The sequence below is a fragment of the Temnothorax nylanderi genome, unplaced genomic scaffold, assembly GCF_030848795.1.
Source record: "Temnothorax nylanderi isolate EJ_2023f unplaced genomic scaffold, tnyl_v1.0 TNYL_tig0153_pilon, whole genome shotgun sequence".
Lineage (NCBI taxonomy): Eukaryota > Metazoa > Arthropoda > Insecta > Hymenoptera > Formicidae > Temnothorax > Temnothorax nylanderi.
In genome coordinates, this window is record NW_027249215.1 from 1 (window position 1) to 24,361 (window position 24,361).

The 24,361-nt window shown below is 36.7% G+C and overlaps 1 protein-coding gene and 1 pseudogene across 1 annotated transcript; both read left to right on the top strand.

The window, feature by feature from the left end:
* The first annotated feature begins 5,651 nt into the window (after nt 1–5,651).
* On the top strand, nt 5,652–8,739 carry LOC139777551 (putative nuclease HARBI1; annotated as a pseudogene).
* An 11,354-nt stretch (nt 8,740–20,093) lies between these two features.
* LOC139777531 (uncharacterized) lies at nt 20,094–20,588 on the top strand. The gene has a single exon (XM_071715033.1). It carries the CDS (start codon nt 20,094–20,096, stop codon nt 20,586–20,588), a length of 495 nt encoding a protein of 164 aa, XP_071571134.1.
* The last annotated feature ends 3,773 nt before the right edge of the window (nt 20,589–24,361 follow it).

Genomic DNA, 24,361 nt, shown 5'->3' on the forward strand with positions numbered 1-24,361 from the left:
AGCTTAAGTGATACCTTGGTATCACATAGTGCAGAGGTCTGCGAAGCATTTTGATAAATTGTTTGGATACGTCTTACTTATTTATTTACATGTTTTAAAATAATTTTTTAAGTATGAAAATATTTAACATTGTTGTACATTTCTTGAGCTTTATATGCACACAATATGCCAGTATTTCATTGAACATTTTGTGTTCATTATGTCACTATTTTGTAAACTTTATAAATTTCATAACATGTCTGCATTCTGAGCAACATATGAGCCCGCATCTGTTTCTATATATTCTCTTAGCCATCATGTTTTTAATAAACGTGAGTACAATATGTACTCAGAACGAACACATTTGCTATCTGTGAAGTGATCGGTGTAAACTAGGGCTGCATTCCGATATTCACTGTCAGTACTGCAAATCTATATTTTATGTCACGTAACTGTAGATTTTCAGTACTGAAAGTTTCTGACGGTGAATATCGGAATGCAGCCTAGGTCTATCTCTAGTATACGTAACGTTTACTATAGAAAATGCGCGCATATGCGCGTTATTACGGAACGTGGCCTATGTGGGCAGTGCATAGAGATCCTTTAAGCCAGTTCTACAATATGTCGCAAACGATGGTACTGCTAGTTGAAAGTGTTATTTACCTCTGTGAAGTTAGCCGGACAACTTTAAGGGGATGCTAAAGCCGTTCAAATTACCGACAAAAACAGTCAAAGCTCCTATTTTGAAACGGCTTTACAGATCGCAAAATCCTTTTACAGGAGTAAAGTAGAGGTACTAATGAAGTGCGGGATTGTCAAATAATTAGTAATAATGAAAAAATTTTTAAAATGCTGTCACCTCATAACCTTATTTTCTAATATAAACAGTTGTATACTAATATGTACGAAATTGTACTTTCCCGCACTTCAGAAACGTGCACAACAATAACGTACCTTTGAAATTGAGATCGAAAGCCTAGAATAAAAATGGGAGCTTTGAAACGATCGTGTATATTTTTCACAAAAATATTCACGCAGAGCAGCAATCATGTCACAGCAGTAGTTCACGGATCTTGCGAGAGACGGCGCGATGGCGCACGCAGTTGTGGGCAGTTTCGGGGTTGGCTACATTGTCTGATTCCTACACAGCATCGAACCAGACAGATATATGATACAGATATCTCGTTAGCATTTTTACATTTTTTTCAATTATTACTAATTATTTTACAATCCCACCCTTCATTAGTACCTAAACTTTACTCCTGTAAAAGGATTTTGCGATCTATGCCCTTACGGAAAGAAACTACAGCCAGTAAATATTACACTTGTGTAGTACTACAGGACCACCTGTAGTTATCACAGAAAGGAACACAATAATCTGTAGTTATTACACGCTGTAATTACTTAGTGCGTGAAATCCCTGTAATATGGAATACACGTCTAATCATGAAGGGTGAAATCCACTACACGTGTAATCCCTATATATGTAATATACTACACGTGTGGTAAGTGACTTGTGTAGTAGACTACACGTGTAATCCATTATATGGTGTAATATACTACACGTGTGGTAAGTGACTTGTGTAGTAGACTATACATGTAATCTACAAAATGTGTAATACACTACTACACATGTGTATTAAACGTAATGCTACCAGTAATCCAAATTTGAAATAGCGAGTCTTATCATATATGGAGGAGTAAAAACCACAGTGGTGTAAGTCAAATTTTTAAAAAATATTTTCTCGTGTGCATAGATGCAATTTATATATTGTACAGATTGCATCTATGCACACGAGAAAATATTTTTAAAAAATTTGAGTTACACCACTGTGTTTTTACCCCTCCACCTCCATATATAGTATACTTTTACTTCAATGCAGCTGTATATATATAAATTATTTCTATAAATATTGTTTGAAATTTATTAGATTTAATGTATCACTTTTTAACCACATTTTATTATTTTTTAATTTCATATTTTATAAGTAATTTCATAATGAGCCGGCACTGGTTCTGACATTCACCCGACTTTAAGAAATATTATATCATATATCTAATTTAAAAAAATTTTATTATTCTTTTAAACTGAATTTGTTTCTAAGATGATTTTTGAAAAATTATATATTTGTGCTGGTTATGACATATGTAGACTATATATAACACTTACATCAAATTAAGAAGTAGTCTACCACGTAAGGCAGTTGGCTCACGATCCAGAGGTCCCGAGGTCCCGAGTTCGAATCCCACCAAGGTAAGTGTGTTTTTCAAATACAAGAAAATATTTATAATCATAGACTGCATCTTAAGAAACAAATTTAGTTATAAAAAAGTATAAAATAAGAAGAAAAATAATTTTTTTTTATGCCGGGTGAATATCGGAAATCAGTGTCCTCTAGTATTAAGAGGACTGCAATCTTGTAGTCCTGTAATCCTGTAATATTTTCCTGTAATCCGAGCGTATAGTACGAAAATATTACAGTATATTACAATACTTCAGTCTGTAATTTTGTGTAATACTTTTATGTAGTTCCTGTAATATAATTTTCTGTAATCCGCTGTAGTTTCTTTTTCCGTAAGGGTGAAGCCGTTTCAAAGAACGAGCTTTGAAAGATATGTGGTACAGATATCTCGTTAGGCATTTTACATTTTTTTCAATTATTACTAATTATTTTACAATCCCGCACTTCATTAGTACCTCTACTTTACTCCTGTAAAAGGAATTTGCGATCTATGAAGCCGTTTCAAAGAACGAGCTTTGAAAGATATGTGGTACAGATATCTCGTTAGGCATTTTTTACATTTTTTTCAATTATTACTAATTATTTTACAATCCCGCACTTCATTAGTACCTCTACTTTACTCCTGTAAAAGGAATTTGCGATCTATGAAGCCGTTTCAAAGAACGAGCTTTGAAAGATATGTGGTACAGATATCTCGTTAGGTATTTTACATTTTTTTCAATTATTACTAATTATTTTACAATCCCACCCTTCATTAGTACCTAAACTTTACTCCTGTAAAAGGATTTTGCGATCTATGAAGCCGTTTCAAAGAACGAGCTTTGACAGATATGTCGTACAGATGCCTCGTTAGGCATTGGGCGCGTTCAGCAGACCAAGCCGCTGAGTAGCAGTCGAAAGTGATTGGCTCTTACTTTTAGAACCAACCAATCAACGCAGAGTGTTGATCAGATGAACTCAACGATATATCTGTTTAAACTCGTTCTTTGAAACGGCTTCATAGATCGCAAAATCCTTTTACAGGAGTAAAGTATAGGTACTAATGAAGGGTGGGATTGTAAAATAATTAGTAATAATTAAAAAAAATGTAAAAATGGCCGCGTTCAGCAGACACACTGTTGACATGATGTACAGATGCCTCGTTAGGCATTTTTACATTTTTTCCATTTATTACTACTTTTTTTATATATCCCACTCTTCTCTTCATTAGTACCTCTACTTACTACTCCTGTAAAAGGATTTTGCGATTTATAAAGCCGTTTCAAAGAACGAGCTTTGACAGATATGTCATACAGATGCCTCGTTAGGCATTTTTACATTTTTTTCAATTATTACTAATTTTATATGTATACATATATCTTCCATCGCGTAAATTCTGCAAATGAACTTTGCTTGAAAAATACATATGATAAAGGCACAAAAGAAATTTATGCAGAATTATTCTTAGTACAAAGTAATCGGAGCACGATTCTGGAGACGTCCCGTGTCCGCGATATTGTCATCGTGGACGAGGCTCCGGGCCCAGAGAAAAAATAATCGTACTAACGATCGATAGACCCCCGATATTGTCGTACAAAATGTATGTCTACCTATCCCACTATCCCTAGCTTCTTCTCCTCTGTATATTATAATGAAAAAAACGTATCCAACTGAAAAAGGCCCGTTTAGCGACATAGGAAGCCGATGCCAGTCTCACGCGAAAAGCGAACGTCTAATTTATAACACAATGGCTGCGTTCGGGAAGCGCGCTATTAGCGCTATTGCATCATTCTATCTTTATCGTTCATCAGGTGTAAAACAAGGATAAAATAAGCAAATAGCACTAATAGTGTCTTCCCGAACGCACCCAATAAATTAGTATTTAGCATCTCGAATTTCTATCAAGAAACGAGACAGGTCATTTTTTTTTTTTCTAACCGAATTTCACTAATATCTAAACGTCAGAAACGCACGTGGTCCGAGTTAGCACAGTCCGACAGATTTCTTCCTATAGACGGCATAGTTGCCAAAATATATTTCATGCATGAAAAGAAAATTAATCTGCACAAATCAATAATTTATGAGCGCGAAAAATATACACGAAGAATTTATTTTGAGAATCAGAAAGATTAAAAAAACGCGACAAAGTTTTTTCCCTCCGGATGAAATTCCAACGTGCGCTTCTAAGGTCAACGTGCATCCTTTGCTAAACGAATGAATTCATACTCATTTTGCTGCCAGATTTTTATTGACGTGATACAGACGGGTGTACATCTGAGCCTCAATAAAACGCGAGTAATCGTAAATCAATTATGCGAAAAATATTAGATCTTATATTCGTCAATAAAGTTATAAAATCCGCAAACAATGCGAAAATTTGCGCATAGTCCCTCGTGATCAAATATAAATGCATCGCGTCGCTTCGCTAATGATCGGATAAACACTCTCGAAAACGCAACAAAATATTTGCTCCACGAAATAAGCTCGCACAAATTGCATCTGACAAAACTGAAATTTAACAATTATATATAAAATCAAAAGCTATAAATTAGTTTTTTTGTTTGGAACAAGAGAAGTTGAGACACGTAGCGATAAAATTGAATGAATTCTCAACACAATAAAAATAAGTTTAATAATTTTCTTCTACGGTTTTCGTTTCCTTTTTAAGAAATAAAGATGTTAAAAAAAATCAATACAAAGTAATATGTTACAAAAGTTTCTCTTGGTGTAAATTTTCAAAAGGAGGAAAGCAAGTTTGAAAGAATAATATGATAAATCAACATTCTCTGAATACATATTAGAAACCATTTTTTATATACAATTTCTTTTTTATTATCTGGTACATCTTTTTTCTAATTAGACTGATTGCTAATATATCTTTTAATATGCATAAAAATATATATTTAAATTCTTAGTGCTTCTGCATGATAGTGCAATAATTCAGATTTTTTGCCATCACCTATTACTTCAGACTATCAATCTTACTGAAAAGGAACCTGCGTAGATTTAAACAAATAATGGAGAATTATGAATAATATGAGGTTTCCAACGCTGAGCTTTTTATGTAAACTCTTTCAAAGGATCTATCCATTCTTGATGGGGTAAAATAATAACTTCTATAACAAATGCAATAAATATTAAATTTATAGTATTGATTTATATAATTAATTTTATTCTGTCTTTATATAGAAAAATATACACTCAGTCTTAGCATCAGAGTAGAGGGTAACGCAGCTGATGAACAGTATAGATATAATAACAAACTGAATAAAAAATCTTATTATATATCATTATGTTATAATAATTAAGATTTTTATTCAGTTTGTTATCTATACTGTTCATCAGCTGCGTTACCCTCTACTCTGATGCTAAGACTGAGTGTATATTTTTCTATATATAAGGACAGAATAAAATTAGTTATATAAATCAATACTATAAATTTAATATTTATTGCATTTGTTATAGAAGTTATTATTTTACCCCATCAAGAATGGATAGATCCTTTGAAAGAGTTTTACATCATTCATTTACATTACAAGAAAAAAATTATTTGAGGTGCAAGAGATGCAGTAAATTGCCACGTCTAATAAGTACCCGCGTCAATACATACTATGTATACTAATTCACATTCTCAATTATGCTACTGTTATTATTTGTCATCAGACAATTATAAACATACACATAATAATTAGATACATATTATATATATATACGCACATGTGTGCATAAGAATATATGTAATTTATAAAAAGCGGGTGCTTATCAGCCTTGATACGTTACTGCCTTCTGCTACGGACGGCCAGAAAGCATTTTCAGGTTCAGGCCGTATTGCTAAAGAATCCATAGACGCGGCAACGCCGCGCGGCGTTGCCGCGTCTATAGCATATGTCTCTCTACCGTGCGTCCGTGTGAGCAATTCAGTGGTGTGTGTACGTGTACGGACATACACCACTTCATAGAACCTGAAATTAGTTGGTAACACTGAAACCGGAGTTTCGCGTTGTCACCACGCGAGGTCTCCAATATCAGTTCGGCCTTTGCTTTAGTTGACAGAGTTGACATTACCGACGTCGAGGAAGTTCGGCCTTAGCTTTAGCATCCCCTTAACGTATCGAACTTTCATTAATTGGTATCGATTGGTGGTCGTTTGGTGGTCGTTTGGTGGTTTTAGTCTAGTCAGATCGTTTGGTGGTTAGTCGTTTTCCTGTAAAATAAAAATGGGGCCCGTATTCAGAACGCGCTTACAACGATGTTAGCGCGAGATGTTAGCGTTCTTATTAGCGCGCGTATTCACAACGCAATGATAGCAGCGCTCTGTTAGAGAAAATCGATAATCACGCGAGTTTAGAGCAAAATTGCTATTCAAAACCACTAATAAGTCTTATTACCCCCCGTTCCGTTTCACGCATGATGCGCGCATTGTCTATAGTAAACGTTACGTTTACTATAGACAATGCGCGCATCATGCGTGAAACGGAACGGGGGGTTAAAAGCGTGCTAACATATTGATATCTTAGCAGCGCGCGATAAAAGTGGTCAGGGGCATGTATAAGATATTACTAACAAGTTGTGCCAGATATTTATAATAAAAAGAAAATGGAATACATTCGTGCATTAACGAAATACGGGAAGTGCGGGATGTTGTGCAAATAGGAGAAAGGATGCCGCAAGTTTTTCGTCACAGGATAGATCCATTCGAAAGATTTAATGATATTCAATTCGGAATCGCTACAGACTGTCAAAAGAAGCAGTGCGATTTGTGATAGGCTTAGTTGAAGAAAGGTTATCTTCTCAAGCAGGGCATGAGAAGGATGTGTCATCAGCGTTACAAGTGTTGATTGCTTTACGATTTTACGCCAAAGGATGCTATCAGACGGAATTAGGTTTGTATTATTTAATTTAATTAATATTCTGTATATGGTTAAGTTATTAGATGATTTTTTATAAAAGTAAAAAATAGAAAAATAAAATTTATATAAATTATTTGCTAAATAATTTAGCAAGGATGCTATCAGACGGAATTAGGCTTGTATTATTTAATTTAATTAATATTCTGTATATGGTTAAGTTATTAGATGATTTTTTATACAAGTAAAAAAATAGAAAAATAAAATTTATATAAATTATTTTGTAAAATTTATATAAATTATTACATACTATTTATATATCAAAATAGAGGTGATCTGCATGGATGGGTATCACAGCCAACAGTATCCAGAATTGTGGCAAAAGTATCGAAAGCCATCGCAGCTCATCTGCCACACTCTTGTTACATTTTCTAAATATAATGGAAGCCTTGCAAATGGAATTTTACAACATAGCCGGTTTCCCACAAGTTGTTGGATGCATTGATTGTACTCATATACGTATTAAATGCCCCAACCAAGAACGAGCTATGTTGTACATAAACCGGGAAGGCTTCTATTCTATAAATGTGCAGGTGGTTTGCGATGCACAGCGTCGAATTCTAGATATTGTTGCCAGATGGAGAGGCAGTGCTCATGACTCCCGAATATGGAACTCAAGTCGTCTGAAGGAGGAGTTTGAGGTAATTATAATTATATAGAGTCTACACAATTATATTCATAACGAATATTTACCATAATAAATATTTATATCTCTAATTATATTACAAGAATAATATTTACATAACAAGAAACTCATATATGTTATTTATATTACAGGAAAGCAGAATGACAGGAATATTGTTAGGTGATGCAGGTTATCCTTGCAGACCATATCTGTTAACACCTTTTCTACAGCCTCAAACTGATACTCAAAATAGATATAATTAGGCCCATATTCGCACTCGTCTTATTGTCGAAAGATGTTTTGGCGAATGGAAAGGGATGTTTAGAGCACTACAAAACAATATGCAGATTAATCTGGAGACAGCAAAGGTTGCAATTATTGCTATGGCAATTCTCTTCAACATACGGAAACGATTCAACAACTTCGAATATGGTAAGCATATCTTAAATCAAAAACATATTAAAAAGATCCTAATTATAATGTAAAAAATATTATATTAAGAAATATTACATTAAGAATAAATGTACATATATTAACATATATATATGCGTAAATGAAACTCATTCAAGTATAACATTACTGCATTTATAATATGATATGCTTTTGTTACAGAAATTGATGATGAGGAAAACCAAAGCGATGAAGAGCAACCTGCTGCTGTTCCATATGCAACAGAACGACCTGGCGCAGCATTCCGTTTGGATTTTGCACAACGGCATTTTGGCTGATCAGTTCTTGCAACGTTAACATCATATTCTTATTGCAACTGCTTGAAAATTGTCTTCTTCAAGAGAAAGACAAGATATCACAACATGATCATGTTCACAGTTAATTTCAAAAATAATTTTATTTAATATTTACTCCATATTTACTCCTATTATTTAATATGTACTCCATTATAAACTACATTTTTCTTAAACAATTTTCTTATCTTATTTTCTATATCTTAATATTGTGTTATCATTATAATATTTTGTTCATATAAAAACTAATATATTTATGCCTATATATTTGTCAATGTTTGTCATTTATATACATTATTTAAATTCTCTAATTTTTATTTAATTCTATCTTTAAAAGTTTTATTTTTAATTGTTGCACTTTTTTTCTCTTCTATTAATTCTAAATTCTTATTGTGTTCAATTTCTAAGAGTTTTAATTTCAATTCGTGTTCAATTTTGTTTCGCTCATCTTCTTTACCCAGTTTTTCTTCATGCAAGTGAAACATTGCTTCTTCAAATGCTGACATTTCTTTTTTCTTTCGCTTTACATAAACATTATCCTCTGTGGGGTTATTGGACACCTGTACTTCATCCGTCGTTTCTTCAAATGGTCTGCAGCAGGTACTAAGATTCTAAATCAAATAATTACAAATAAAGTCTGATAAAAATACTATTTAAATAAATTAAATTTTGCAGAGAATGTAGGAATTAACAATAAAGATTATTAATATTATGTATTTTTAATATTTATATTCCTTATGCACTATATAATTTTAATATTTATATTCCATGTACTATATATTTTTCTTACCCTGTATTGGGATCCAGCAAATAGTTTTCTGTATTTGTTCTGATTGCTGTATATTACATATCGGCCTCTATATAAAAGTAGAGAAAATTATAAATATATTTTATTTTGTATATTTTGAAGTGCAGCAAGAAATATAAAACTTTACCGTTCCATCGGAATCAAACATATTTTCGTCTTCCTCGAAATCTTCTGGTACAATTTCCCTTAACATATCATCCAAAGGGGTAAGCTCTGGACTATACGGACCACCACCAGTACGGTGTATGATCTTTTATTGCGCTGCATAATTTTCTTTGCTTGCATTTTCCATCGTTGATATGCACCGCGTACCTCCTTCCATCGCGTGCAATTCCTCTTGAGGAACGGGTGTTGGCAATTATTTTCCATTTCTCCTGCCGAAGATTTTTATTTTTTCATATTGTAGAATTGCTCTTATCTTCCAGAATACATTTATTCTGGAAGATAAAATCAATTATTGCTTTTTTTCTCATCAGCAGTGAAATTTTCCTTCCTTTTATCGGCCATTTCTAAAAGAAAGAACACTTATATTATGAATTATACATGAATAAGATTTGACTACAATAAGTAATGTAACAAATAATAATGATAATATGTAAAGAAATGTAACTTACTCTGTATTGTACACCTGTGGATAATGTCAGCGAATAGTTGAACATCGCAGTTGTACTTCGCGCGCGAAGTGCCACGAGTGACTCTTGCCGCATCCACATAACGCGATATGAAAAGAGCCATAGCCACATATTGCACGGTACCGAGCACTGTTATTGGTTGTTATCGCGTGTTTAGGTAAGGGCGCTCTGTTCTTGCGTTCTGAATACGAGCGCTAACAAACTCATCTACGACCGCTGTTACACGGCGCGTTATCGGGTTTAATAACATCGGTAGTTCTTAGACTAGCCAATCACACTCATTCTTCAGAAGAAGGGAATAGCTGTGATTTGTCAGCCTAAGAACTACCGATGTTATTAAACCCGACGTGTAACAGCGGTCGTACATCTCCGCGTATTTAGAAGCGTAGATGTGAGCGAACGTGTTAGCGCGTTCTGAATACGGGCCTGGGTGTGAAGTTAGGGCCTGAGCAGAATAGCTGACTTATATTTTAAGACAGTTTTTATGCTTTAGATCTTTGTTTTTAGCAACGCACAATACTGTCTTATGTCTCAAGTCTTACAATGTTGACACTTGTACACTCGTTTAAGACTTGAGACACAAGACAGTATTGTGCGTTGCTAAAAACAAAGATTTAAAGCATAAACACTGTCTTGAAATTATAAGTCAGCTATTCTGCTCAGGCCCTTAGCCGGACAATTTTTATTTTTTAACCAATTTAACTTTATTACAGCTCATTCGACGCGGAATCGTTTGGTGGTCACAAATATCCAAACTAGAACGTTTGGTGGTCAACCGTTTTCCCAGAAAATAGAAAAAAACTGTATGCGCATAATGTCGGACGTATCACTCCGTGCCATTAGCCGGAAAAATTATATTTATCAACCAAATTGACTTTGATAGGCTCATTCGACGGCGGAATCGTTTGGTGGTCACGAATATCGTCATTAAACGTTAGGTGGTCAATCGTTTTCCTAAAAATTATAAAAAACCGTATGCCCACGCCATTGGTCGTATGACTCCGTGAAATTAGCTGGATAAATTATATTTATCGATCAAATTGACTTTGATAAGGCTCATTCGACGCGGAATCGTTTGGTTATCCTTTATGGAAAAATACACTCAACTTTTGGTGTTAACCGTTAAAAAAACACCATAGAAAAACCCTTAAAGTTGGGTGTGATTTCGGACCGTCAATGACTACGTTTACACGGCCCGATTTACGCCGAAGTTATAACAATCGATGTTATAACTACTGACGTTAAATGCCATGTAAACGCTCTTTTACGACGAAGTTACTACATCGATGTAGTAAGCAAGTGCGGCCATGACACCTAACGAGGCCCTTTGAGAGTAGCGACTCGCGCGTCGCGCCATCTAATGTGAAACGATCGGGCGTTGTACATCCAACGATGAGGATCAATCTCCAACCTACACTAAACATTGAGGCTTAATTCCCAACCTACAACTTATCATTGAGAATAAACTCCCAATAAACACTCATCATTGAGGATTCAACCCACAATTTACCTAAACCTTAATGGTCAAACACTCAATCTACACCTAAATTTAAGTGTTGACACTTAACTTTGATGACAAACACTAAACTTACGCCCAAATTTGAGTGTTAACTCTCAATTTGGGTGTTAACCATCAAAGTTGAGTGTATTTTTTCATAAGGGTAGTCACAAATATCGTCATTAAAACGTTTGGTGGTCAATCGTTTTCCCAGAAAATAGAAAAAACCGTATGCGCATAATGTCCCACACGGAACATAACATCCATTAGACGTCCACACAACCTCCATAGCTCCATGCGACCTCTAACTCCACGGTGGACGTCAGATAGATCTCTAATAGAGATCCATACTGTCTCCATTATAGATATCTTCTACAAATCCATAATGGACATCCATTAGACGTCTATTATGGATGTATAATAGATTTATATACATAATGTTTCTAACAGATCAATATTTAAATTTTATAAGTAAATTTAAATTTTTAGATAATCTAAAATTATTAATTTTTATACAATTTTTAGAAGTATTACGTTATATACATAGATTAACCATAGATGTTTAATGGAGCTCTGATGGATAATTAATAGACGTTAACTAAACGTTTAATGGAGCTTTGGTGTATATCTAACGACGCGACCGTGGCGTTAGTAACGCGCACCTGCCGCGACGCAGCTACTATGCGCTAGTACTTTCTCGTAATAAAAAACATTACGTGCTAGTATAAGAGGCGAGCCTGTGAGAGGCCTGACTGCGATAATTCTTTGCTGCAGATCATCTGAAGTGATACCTCAGGTATCACATAGCAGGAGTCTGCGAAGCAATTTTTGATAATTTGTTGGATACAACTTATAAATAATTTATCTAATTGTTGTATTTCACGGAGTCATACGACCAATGTCGCGGGCATACGGTTTTTTTTTATTTTTTAGGAAAACGATGACCACCAAACGATTCCGCGTCGAATGAGCCTATCAAAGTCAATTTGATTGATAAATATAATTTTTCCTGTTAATGGGCGCGTTCAGCAGACCAAGCTGTTGAGTAGCAGTCGAACGTGATTGGCTCTTACTTTTAGAACCAACCAATCAACGCAGAGTGTTGATAAGACGACACTCCAATAGTTGTGTCTGCTGAACGCGGCCATTGACACATTGCAGAATGATACGTCCGACATTTATGCGCATACGGTTTTTTCTATTTTCTGGGAAAACGATTGACCACCAAACGTTCTAGTTTGGATATTCGTGACCACCAAACGATTACGCATCGAATTACGATTAAGCCGTAATAAAGTTAATTGATTAAAAAATAAAAATTGTCCGGCTATACTTCACATCCAAAATTTTATTGTTATTTTACAGGAAAACAACTAACCAAACGATCTGACTAGACTATCAAAGACCACAAACAACCACCAATCGATATCCAATTAATGAAAGTTCGATACGTTGAAGTTGTCCGGCCAACTTCACAGAGCTGGTGTATTCGTATGTACTTGGCCGGAAATGAACGTTTTTTTAAAGAATCTCTATTGAAATCGTTTGTATTTCGTATGAAAACTTTTGAAGTGCAATTGAAAAGGTTTGTGAGTCATTTGTTTATTGTAATTAATTATTTATTTTTACACCATGCATTTAGCCGAAATAGATAAATTAATAAAAGTTTTTATATGGAATCGTATGTTTTTATATGGATTTGTATTTTGTATGAAGAGTTATGAAGTGTGATTAAAAAGATTGTGAGTCACCCAGGTAATTTTAATTAAATATTTATAAACTCGGTAATTATAGCCGAAATACAGATTTTCAGTTATTCATGTTGAAAGAAGAAAACGCTGTTCCCGAAGTTCCATTGACTGTCGCATCACCTACATATTTGAAAATTTGGCAAATCGCCAAAACACACGTAACACGGTATGCCCCACAGATCGAATGTTTTAAATTAAATTAAAAAGTTGAAAAGAGATATCACTGTGCAAACCCAACAAGGTCAATAAAAAATGATACAAACATTTTTTTATATTATATATTGTGTATATTGATGGTAAATCAAAATAATAATGTGTGAAATAATACTGCTAGTTTTCACAATGCTAGAAACATATGGAGGGGTAAAAGCCATAGTAATGTAAGTGTTGAGGATAGAAATCGAAATTCCGTTCGCGAGAGAGGAATTGTTGGGTGCCGTATCTCTCTCAACGGCCCTGATCGCAGAGGCTGAGCTCTCGATCTGAGACAACGGCCCTGCCACGAAGCGTCGCCCAATAACTCTTCGCTCCCGTTCAATTTATGCGAACTCATGCGAGTCATGCGCACGCGTTCATGTAATCCGCACCGCGGTTCGATCACGGATCGATACGATTCGTCCCCCTCTGTAACGCACACGGCGTCCCCGCCAAGCAATCCTGTACTGACAATGATTGTCTCCGCGAAAAGACAGAATTGTCACAGAACTTGAGCCGAAAGGTCGACAAACCGTTCGCCGCGACCAGCATCCTCGATCGATCGCCGCGCGAAACGGAGGTCATACGCTCCACCAGCCGTCTTCAACGGGGAAGTGGACGACCTCAGTGAGCGAGAACGTGATTCTCCTCACCGACCTGTCGAATCAAGCGCTCGTCTCCGAACGAGGCCACGCGCCGCGAGACGCCGCGAGTTCGTGCACGGGACTCTCTCAGCCTTCCGCGCGGTGAGATCACGCCTCTCACAGTGTCTATAAAGGACAACTCTGTATCTCTGCTGTAATTAAATATTATACCAACAACGAAACGACTGCAATAAATTCGCCAACACTCCTCGCCGATCTCTGAAGCACGCTTCGCGCCCTTGGCAGGGCGAACTCCGGCAAACCTTCGTGTCCCGAGGCTTCCTCGGCCGAACCCGAAACAGTAAGTCAAATTTTTTAAAATATTTACTCGTGTGCTTAGATGCAATCTATACAATACATAATATATATATATATATATATATATATATATATATAAAATTTGACTTACACCACTATGGCTTTTACCCCTCCATATGTTTCTATCATGACCTTCGGGAATACTAGCGCCTTCTTCTTTTAACATGAATAACCAAAAATCTATATTTCGGCTAGGTAGGGGAGACCGGGGCAAACTCGACACAATTTTTTCAAAGGCAATTTTCAACAATTAATTAAAATTTTCAAGCAAATTTAATGGTATACATTTAAAGAGTGTTCCTTCAGGTACAAAATTGCTTAAGGAAATTTTGCTATACATTGCTTAGTTTTGCCCCCAGAAAAGGAAAAGTGACGCAAAGACAAATTTTCAAATTGAAAAATGCCGGGGTAAACTTGACACTTTGCCTGATCGACACAATTTGATCTGGAACTTATTTTTTATTGTCTGAAACTAAACATACATTGTTTATCGTGTATTTAAAAAGTACAAAAATTCGGAATTAAGTAAAACAATTGTTGGAAATAATGAGAACAGAAATTGTTAAACATTCAATTATTTTCATCTAAACTCATGTCTGAAAAACAATTTATGCAAATAAATTCGCGATTAGACGTGCACACACATTTGTCATGGGCTATATAGCTGCATGATAAGCATCGTTATTGGGAGCTGATAAAACGGCGTGGTGTCCACTTTGCCCCGAACGTCGTTTTTCACTTTTGTTACCCCAAAAATATAAAAATTTTGAAAATATGCAAAAACTATTATCGGATTCGTATAAAGCATCGAATTTCCTATCAAAATCACTTACCGGTAGATTCGCAAGAGTAAAGCTTGATAAAAGAGTAGAAATTTTCGAGAGATCAGAAAAATTACTTTTTACCATCAAAAACGCTTATGTCGCGCTAAAAATTACACCATAACTCAGAATGTCACCAAATTCCGTTGATAATACTGCACATAAAGACGCATTTACAGTAGGAATGGCAAGTTTCTACGATAGATTTAAATTGGCAAAAAGCCTAGTGTCGAGTTTGCCCCGGTGTCGAGTTTGCCCCGGTCTTCCCTACATAGTTTATAAATAATTAATTAAAATTATCTGGATGACTCACACATTTTTTTAATCACACTTCATAACTCTTCATACGAAATACAAACGATTCGATACAAAAACTTTGTTTAATTTATCTATTCCGGCTAAGTGCATGGTGAAAAAATGATTAATTAATTACAATTAACTGAATGACTCACAAACCTTTTCAATTGCACTTCAAAAGTCTTCATACAAAATACAAACAATTTCATATGTAGATTCTTTACCGGACATTCATTTCCGGTCAAATACATACGAATGGTGCAGACATAGCCCGACATGGTCCTCTCTCTTTCTTCTGATTGCTTGGTGGGGATAGAAGTCTAGACTAGTGGGGACTAGTAGGGAATAGGGATGGGTAAAACGCACACATTGCTCGTCAGTAGATGAAAGGCAGTTGGAGGGAAAGGTGCATTTTCGTGCACACAGAAATTCAGCTAATGCGACAATTCAAGACGTCTTATAAGTTAGCGGAACAAAGTGAGCAGAATCGATTCTAATTAATATTTTTATTTGTTGCTTATTTGTTGCTAAAAAGTTTCCAAAGAAAAAAAATTTGTTGCTCTGTAAGTTTTCTTAAAAAACGATGTTCCGCTAAAAAAAGATTAAGTTAGCGTGACAATATACATATAATAACGAAATTGCACATAACAATAACGTAAGAATTTGTTGCTAATTTGTTGCTCGCAAAATAAGTGTAAGTAACAGCGGAAAACCTCAGCGTGCGGACAGTTATAAGAGTAAAGTATCAGAAAAAAATTTGTTGTTCGTTTAAATTTGGTACTGGCGTATTGTCTGAATTTGTTGCTCTCGAAATATCCGAGTTCCGAATTTATTGCTTGCAAAATAAATGTAAATAACAGCGGAAAACATCTCAGCATGCAGTTACAAAAAATCAGTTGTGTACCCTTAGAGTAAAACGTATTGTTGGGTTTTGATATAAAGCGTACGTGATTGCGTGTGAAAAAAGAAGTTTTAATAGGACAGTAATACAATATAAGCAGTATATATACGCGCTCGATCGCGCTCAATCTGCATTCCGCTGACATCTGCCGTATGGAGACAGGAACTTCTGTCTCCTGATTCGCGTGAATTAGAGTGAAGCATGATAAACTATCATATTCCAATACTTCCACCGTTTGCTACCACGCTCTGCTACCAATCGAGCGCGACTGCGTACATATATCGTTCAGCGCCGTTCAGTCGTAATATGGTCACTGTACCTCTCGCATGTGCCATATATATATACTGCTTATATTGTATTACTTTTCTGTTCTATTAAAACTTCTTTTTTCACACGCAATCACGTACGCTTTATATCAAAACCCAACAGGTTATGGGCCCAGAGTGATTCGCGTAGTGGAGTTCAGTGAGTGAGAACAGTAAAGTGAGAATATCCTGCCACGTGTGTGTGATCCTGCTCTTGTTCAACATGGCGGAAGAAATCCTTGGAAAAGGAATTACGAAGTTCAACGGGTCGGGCTTCTCTGTATGGAAGTTCGAGATAACGCAACTCCTGATGGCACACGGGCTAGAAGATCTGATCGACGGATCACGATTGAGACCAACGGTCCGGGCGAGCGAACAGTGGACGCAGTAAAGACGTGGACAAAAGACAATGCCAAGGCCATGAGCTTGATATCGTCGTCCATGGAACGGACACAACTACAAGGCTTGATCACGTGTAGATCGGCTTACGAGATGTGGCAGAGTCTTGTAAGAACGTACGAGCAGAGATCTGCTTCGAGCAAGTTGCTATTAATGCAGAGATACCACGAGTATAGAATGGAACCTAACGATTCCATTCGTCGTGGAACATGTGACGCACATTAAAAACTTGGTGAGCCAGTTGCGAGATGTCGGACAGCAAATAGATGAAACCAACATCATGGCCAAGATACTAGGCTCTTTGCCTGCAAAGTATAACACGCTTGTAACGGCCTGGGACAGTGTTCCTCCTTCATATCAATCGGTCGGAAATCTACTTGAAAGATTAATTAAAGAAGAAAGCAGAATGGCCGGAGAAGACGAAATAGCAGGAGCACTAGCAACCGTAAGTCTCAACAAGAAGAAAGGAACGAAAAATCCGAGAAATCAAAAGGACAGAAAATCTAGAAACGACGAGAAAGTTCAAATCGAGTGTTATTACTGCAAGAAGAAAAGTCACATAGCAAGAGAGTGTCGAAAGAAAAGGCATGATTCGAAGGACAAAACAGGCAGAAACAACAGTGAAGACAGCGCGTTCGTCGTGTCAACACTCGTCAAAGACAATCAAAGTGATAAACAGTGCGTGCTAAACAGTGAGACCGTTTGAGAGCTTCTGACAAAGGAATGCAAAGACGCTTGAATCACCGATAGCGGCGCTTCGGCCATATCACCTTCAGACGCGAGTGGTTGACTAACTTTAAGCCCATGGATGGCGACACCGTGTCGCTTGGTGACAACGGCCAGTGCGTGGTGAAGGTGATGTACACATCGAGAAGCTGGTAAACGGACAATGGATCAAAGCACGAATAAACAACGTGCTCTTCGTGCCTAGCCTGAGAAAGAATCTATTCTCGGTCGGAGTGTGCACCGCAAACGGATATAAAGTTACGTTCGGTGACAGAAAAGTGACACTTATGCGAAAGGACAACGTCGAAGCAGTTGGTGTAAAGCGAGACAATAACATGTATTACATGCTCTTTAAAGTGATTGAGCAAGAAAGTACAGAAGTGAACGTGTCAACTACAAGCCTGCGTGAGTGGCATGAAAGACTCGGACACTTAAACAAGCAGTTGATACAGAGTGTGGTGGACAGACAAGCTGTTGATGGAGTAAAGTTCTTGTGCAAAGATGATTTTTTCTGCGAGTCGTGCCAGTTCGGAAAAACGCACAAACTTGAGTTCAAGAATAATAGTGACAAACAGAACTGGAAACCGGGTGAATATGTTTATACCGATGTGTGCGGACCTTTTTCCGAAATGTCGATTGGCGGCTCACGTTTCTACTAACTGTTCATCGATGAAGCGAGCAACTATCGCGTAGTGTACTTTCTCAAACCCAAATTGGACGTGTTTGACAGATTCAAAGACTATGAAAGAATGGTGGCTATAATAAGTTTGGACGTAACATAAAAGTGCTACGAGCAGACAATGGTCGCGAGTATTCCAACAGTGCAATGGCTAGTTATCTAAAACTACGAGGTATTGTGCTAGAAAATACTGCACCGTACACCCCGAACAAAACGGGAAGGCCGAACGCGAGAATAGCACAATTGTGGAAAGTGCGCGAACTATGATACATGCAAAAGGACTAACAAAAAAGTTGTGGGCAGAAGCCGTCAACACAGCGGTCTATATATTGAACCGTACCTTAATTGCAAAGAATAAGGTTGCTACTCCTTACGAACTGTGGTGTGGAAGAAAACCTAACCTATCACACGCCAAGACGTTTGGCACAGATGGCTATGTCCTTATAGACAAACAGTTCCGGAAGAAGATGGACAAGAAATCGAAGAAGTGCGTGTTGGTCGGATATCAAGGTGAATCCATCAACTACAGACTGTTCGATCCTGAAACCGGGAAGGTGATCGTCTCACGTAACGTGACTTTCAACGAGGTCTCATCGTCGACGTCTTCGTCAAGTATAAGCTCTGGAATTCGACTTCCTCTGGAAAAGAGTATTCCTGACAGAGACAGCAAAAGCGAGACTTCAGATCAGCCAGATGAAAATACTGAAAAGTCTGTTATCATACTAGATGAAGACGCAACCGAGCAGAGCGACACCGAGACTCGAATTCCAACCCGCATACTCAGAGAACGGAGTACTCTGAAGAAAACGAGAAGGTATGAGACAAATATAATACAATGTAATATACCTACCACGTTCCAGGATGCTACAACAGGACCTGAAGCAAGAGAATGGACTCGTGCCATAGAGGATGAGTTAGCAGCTCATAAAAAGAACAATACGTGGACGCTAGTACCCGAAGAGGCCAATCAACGTTGCATCGACTCAAAGTGGGTGTTCAAGGTATTACGAGATACAGATGGTTCCGTAAAAAGACATAAAGCGAGATTGTGTGCTCGAGGTTTTCAGCAAAAATACGGCACCGACTACACTGAAACTTTTGCTCCTGTAGTGAGATATGACTCGTTGCGAGTTATATTATATCTGGTGACCCACCTCGATCTGGAAATGTCGCAGTTCGATATTAAGACGGTTTTTCTCTACGGCGACTTGGAAGAAACAATCTATATACATGAAGATCCCTGAAGGCTTGGAGGTCAACGTTAGTGACAACGTGGTGTGTAAGTTAAATAAATCATTGTACGGGCTGAAACAAGCCCCTCGTTGTTGGAACAAAAAGTTCAGTGATTTTTTGAAACGCTTCAATTTTCATGCGAGTCAAGCGGATAAATGTATCTATGTCACTTATGTCAGTGTAATATGCGGTTACAAGGTTTACTTAACGGTATTGTTGACGATGGCCTAGTCGCGAGTAAATCAAAAAAGTCTATTAATTTAGTTCTCAAGTATCTAAAGCAATCTTTTGAAATTACAGTAGGTGATGCGAGTATGTTTGTTGGCGTTCAGATAGAAAGAGATCGCGCTGCAAAAACAATGTTTTTACATCAGAGTTCGTATGTTAAAGACATTATAAACAAATTTAAGATGACCGACGTGAAGAGTAATAGTGTACCTACTGACCCAAATACTGCGCTTAGTCAGGTCGAATCCGAAGAAAATAGCATCACGAATGTACCGTACCGAGAAGCCATAGGCTCCTTAACGTTTCTCGCCTTAGTTTCAAGGCCCGACATTAGTTACGCGGTCAATCTCGTGAGTAGATACTGTAATAAACACAATCACAGCCACTGGTTGGCCGTGAAAAGAATTTTCAAGTATTTAATCGGTACAGCCAACCATGGCATATTGTATGCCGAATGCGGTGGAAGTCAAGTAGATATAAACTTATGCGGTTATTCCGATGCGGATTTCGCCGGGGATGTGGACACGCGCAAGTCCACAACCGGGTATGCGTTTTGCATAAACAATTCGTTAGTAACTTGGTCATCTCAACGTCAAAAATTAGTGACGCTCAGTACTACTGAGTCGGAGTACGTGGCTGCTGCGACAGCCTGTAAAGAAGTCGTATGGTTCAGATAGCTGTTAACCGATCTAGGTTGTAATCCAAAGCATCCGACTACTTTGTTCGTGGATAATCAAAGTACAATTCGTTTAATATGTAATCCTGAGTTCCATAAAAGAACGAAACACATTGATGTAAAGTTTCATTTTATTAGAGAAAAAGTTGAAAATGAACAGGTTGATGTAAAATATATTCCCACGGATGAACAGCTGTCTGATCTATTTACCAAAGGTTTAACCAAAAATCGTTTTGAGTATTTGTGTTGTAAACTTATAATATTCTTGATGTGAAGCATGGTAAACTATCATATTCCAATACGTATAAAGGAAATTATGGGTGTATCTATGGTGTATGTGGAATAAAAAGTTATTAGAATTTATGTTTCATATTTTATTCAATACATATATTAGTAATTGAGGATCTGTTTTATAAGTATCAAGTTTTCTTTGTTCTTTTTCTGTTAAGTCATCATACTGCATCCATGTCTTATTAGATTATAAAGGACCACATCATACCCGAACATCAAGTCAAACTGGGACATTTCACAATATTACGTCTTCGTCCAAATAAGACATGGATGCAGTATGATGACTTAACATAAAAAGAACAAAGAAAAACTGATACTTATAAAACAGATCCTCAATTACTAATATATGTATTGAATAAAATATGAAACATAAATTCTAATAACTTTTTATTCCACATACACCATAGACACATACATAATTTCCTTTATACGTTTTACTCTAAGGGTACACAACTGATTTTTTGTAACTGCATGCTGAGACGTTTTCCGCTGTTATTTACATTTATTTTGCAAGCAATAAATTCAGAACTTGGATATATCGAGAGCAACAAATTCAGACAATACGCCAGTACCAAATTTAAACAAGCAACAAATTTTTTTCTGATACTTTACTCTTGTAACTAGCTGCACGCTGAGGTTTTCCGCTATTGTTTATACTTATTTTGCAAGCAACAAATTCGGAACTCGGATATTTCGAGAGCAACAAATTTAGACAATACGCCAGTACAAAATTTAAACGAGCAACAAATTTTTTTTTGATACTTTACTCTTGTAACTAGCTGCACGCTGAGGTTTTCCGCTGTTATTTACATTTATTTTGCAAGCAATAAATTCGGAACTCGGATATTTCGAGAGCAACAAATTCAGACAATACGCCAGTACCAAATTTAAACGAGCAACACATTTTTTTCTGATACTTTTACTCTTATAACTGTCCGCACGCTGAGGTTTTCCGCTGTTACTTACACTTATTTTGCGAGCAACAAATTAGCAACAAATTCTTACGTTAATATTATGTGCAATTTCGTTATTATATGTATATTGTCACGCTAACTTAATCTTTTTTTTAGTGAAACATCGTTTTTTAAGAAAAATTACAGAGCAACAAATTTTTTTCTTTGGCAACTTTTTAGCAACAAATAAGCAACAAATAAAAATATTAATTAGAATCGATTCTGCTCACTTTGTTCCGCTAACTTATAAGACGTCTTGAATTGTTGCATCAGCTGAATTTCTGTGTGCACGTCAATGCACCTTCCCAACTGTCTTTCATCTACTGACGAGCAAAGTGTGCGTTTTACCCATCCCTATTCCCTACTAGTCCCCACTAGTCTAGACTTCTATCCCCACCAAGCGATCAGAAAGAAGAGAGAGGACCATATTCACGGGCTGTTGGGCGGTATTCATAGTCGGATCTTATATCTAAGATCGTCTTAAGTCTGGTCAAAAGCAGTCTTAGGCCCGTATTCATAATCAGATCTTATTTCAAGACCGTCTTAAGTAATATCTTAAGATGCTAATACGGCTCTGTGATTGGTTAATGATATCTTAAGATTGTACTTAAGATGGTCTTGAATATAAGAACCGACTATGAAACCGGCCTTTAATGACCGTATTAGCAACTTAAGACATTACTTAAGACGGTCTTGAAATAAGATCCGACTATGAATACCGCCCTATGTCTGCACTGTCTATTTTCCTACGCGTGCTCTTACGGTAGGGGCCGGTCTATCTACTAGGTGCGCAACTAAGTTTCCGGGTTTTTTTGATCAATAAAAAATGGAAAATTTCAAGAGAAATACAAAAAATGGTTTATTCAAAGTATCGTCCCTCGCTAGCTATACATTTTCGCCATCTCTCTGGCAATACATGAATACCGCGACAATAAAACGACGCGTCTTTGGACCAAAACCATTCATCCAACCAATTTTGCACTTCTTCGAAATTGGTCAAGTGTAGCCCAGCCAAGCCATGCGTCATCGACCGGAACAAGTGATAATCGGAAGGCGCCAGGTCTGGCGAATACGGCGGGTGCGGTAGCAGATCCCATTTCAGCGTTTTGATGGTGTCCTGGACGATGGAACTGCGATGGCACGGAGCGTTGTCGTGCTGCAATATCACTCGTTCGTGTCTCGTGTCCCATTCTGGCCGTTTTTCGAGCAATGTATGGTTTAAATTGATCAGTTGTTGTCGGTAGCGATGCCCATTGACAGTTTCGCCCGGTTTCAGCAGCTCATAGTACACGATTCCTTTCTGGTCCCACCAAAGCGCTCCTTGTCCTCAGTGTCGAAATCGCCACTTCTGAAGCGTTTAAACCAATCTTCACAGGTAGTTTTCGATGGTGCATGTTCGCCGTAGGCCTCCTCAAGCAAACGACGTGCTTCAGCTGCATTTTTTTTCAAGTTAAAGCAGAAAAGCAAAGCTTCCCGCAAATGCTGTTTATTTGGCACAAAACTCGACATCTCCGTTGTTAGAAAAAATATTTTTGCGTTGCGATATGTGTTTATATAACGACTGGTTATTGTTAACAGATGTCCAAGCTATAACTTCAGACAACTTCAGACATGTAAGTCGAGTACATGTGTTATTGGTGCCATCTATGTGTGAAACCCGGAAACTTAGTTGCGCACCTAGTATATAAGTCTATCGCGTCCTGAGTTTCGGCAAAATAAGAGAGAAAGAGAAAGCGATATACAAGCGATAGGGGGAAGTGGGGCACATTGATACGATTTTTTTCAAGAGTTAAATAAATAACTTTGCAGATAGATTAAGATAAATGTAATAGGTTAAATTTAAAGGCTTGTCCTTCTACTTACGTGTTTTGATTGCCTTTTTGCTGTCGGTTAATAATAAGAAATGTTATAACATTTTTTGTAAAAAATGAAATTCGTATCAATGTGCCTCATATGCGGGGTACAATGATACGGGCATGGGGCACTGATTCTCAGTGATCTATATTAATATTATTCAGAAATAAATTGGATTATTATTAAAACAAGCTATGTTTATTGTATATAGAGATATAGAGATATTTATTTATACGGAATTAACAATTTTATGGCATCTTCATCAATATAGACCCTATCGGTCTTTTTTTGGTACGTTCTTACCATTTTCGTCTAAAATAAAATAAAAATATCTTACTTAATACTATAAACTACATAGATACATATTGATATGTATCAAAGTGCTCCACGAGTCAGTGTACGAATCTGCCCCACAGCGTCATACATAATAAAATATATTCTCAGCCGAAAATAATACAAAGTTATGTCAATATTTTCGACAAATTAGTAAGAGATATACTGTTTCTTACTTTTGACGAAATATTTATTTAGTATTAATCAGATTAATGTGAAAAATCACGCTTCAAAGACTTTTGAAAATATTTACCTGAGAGTATGCATAACACGTTTATACCTGTCATCCATCAAGTGGCTACTGCTCGCGTACGAAATTTGGTTAGGTTATTCGTGTATCATA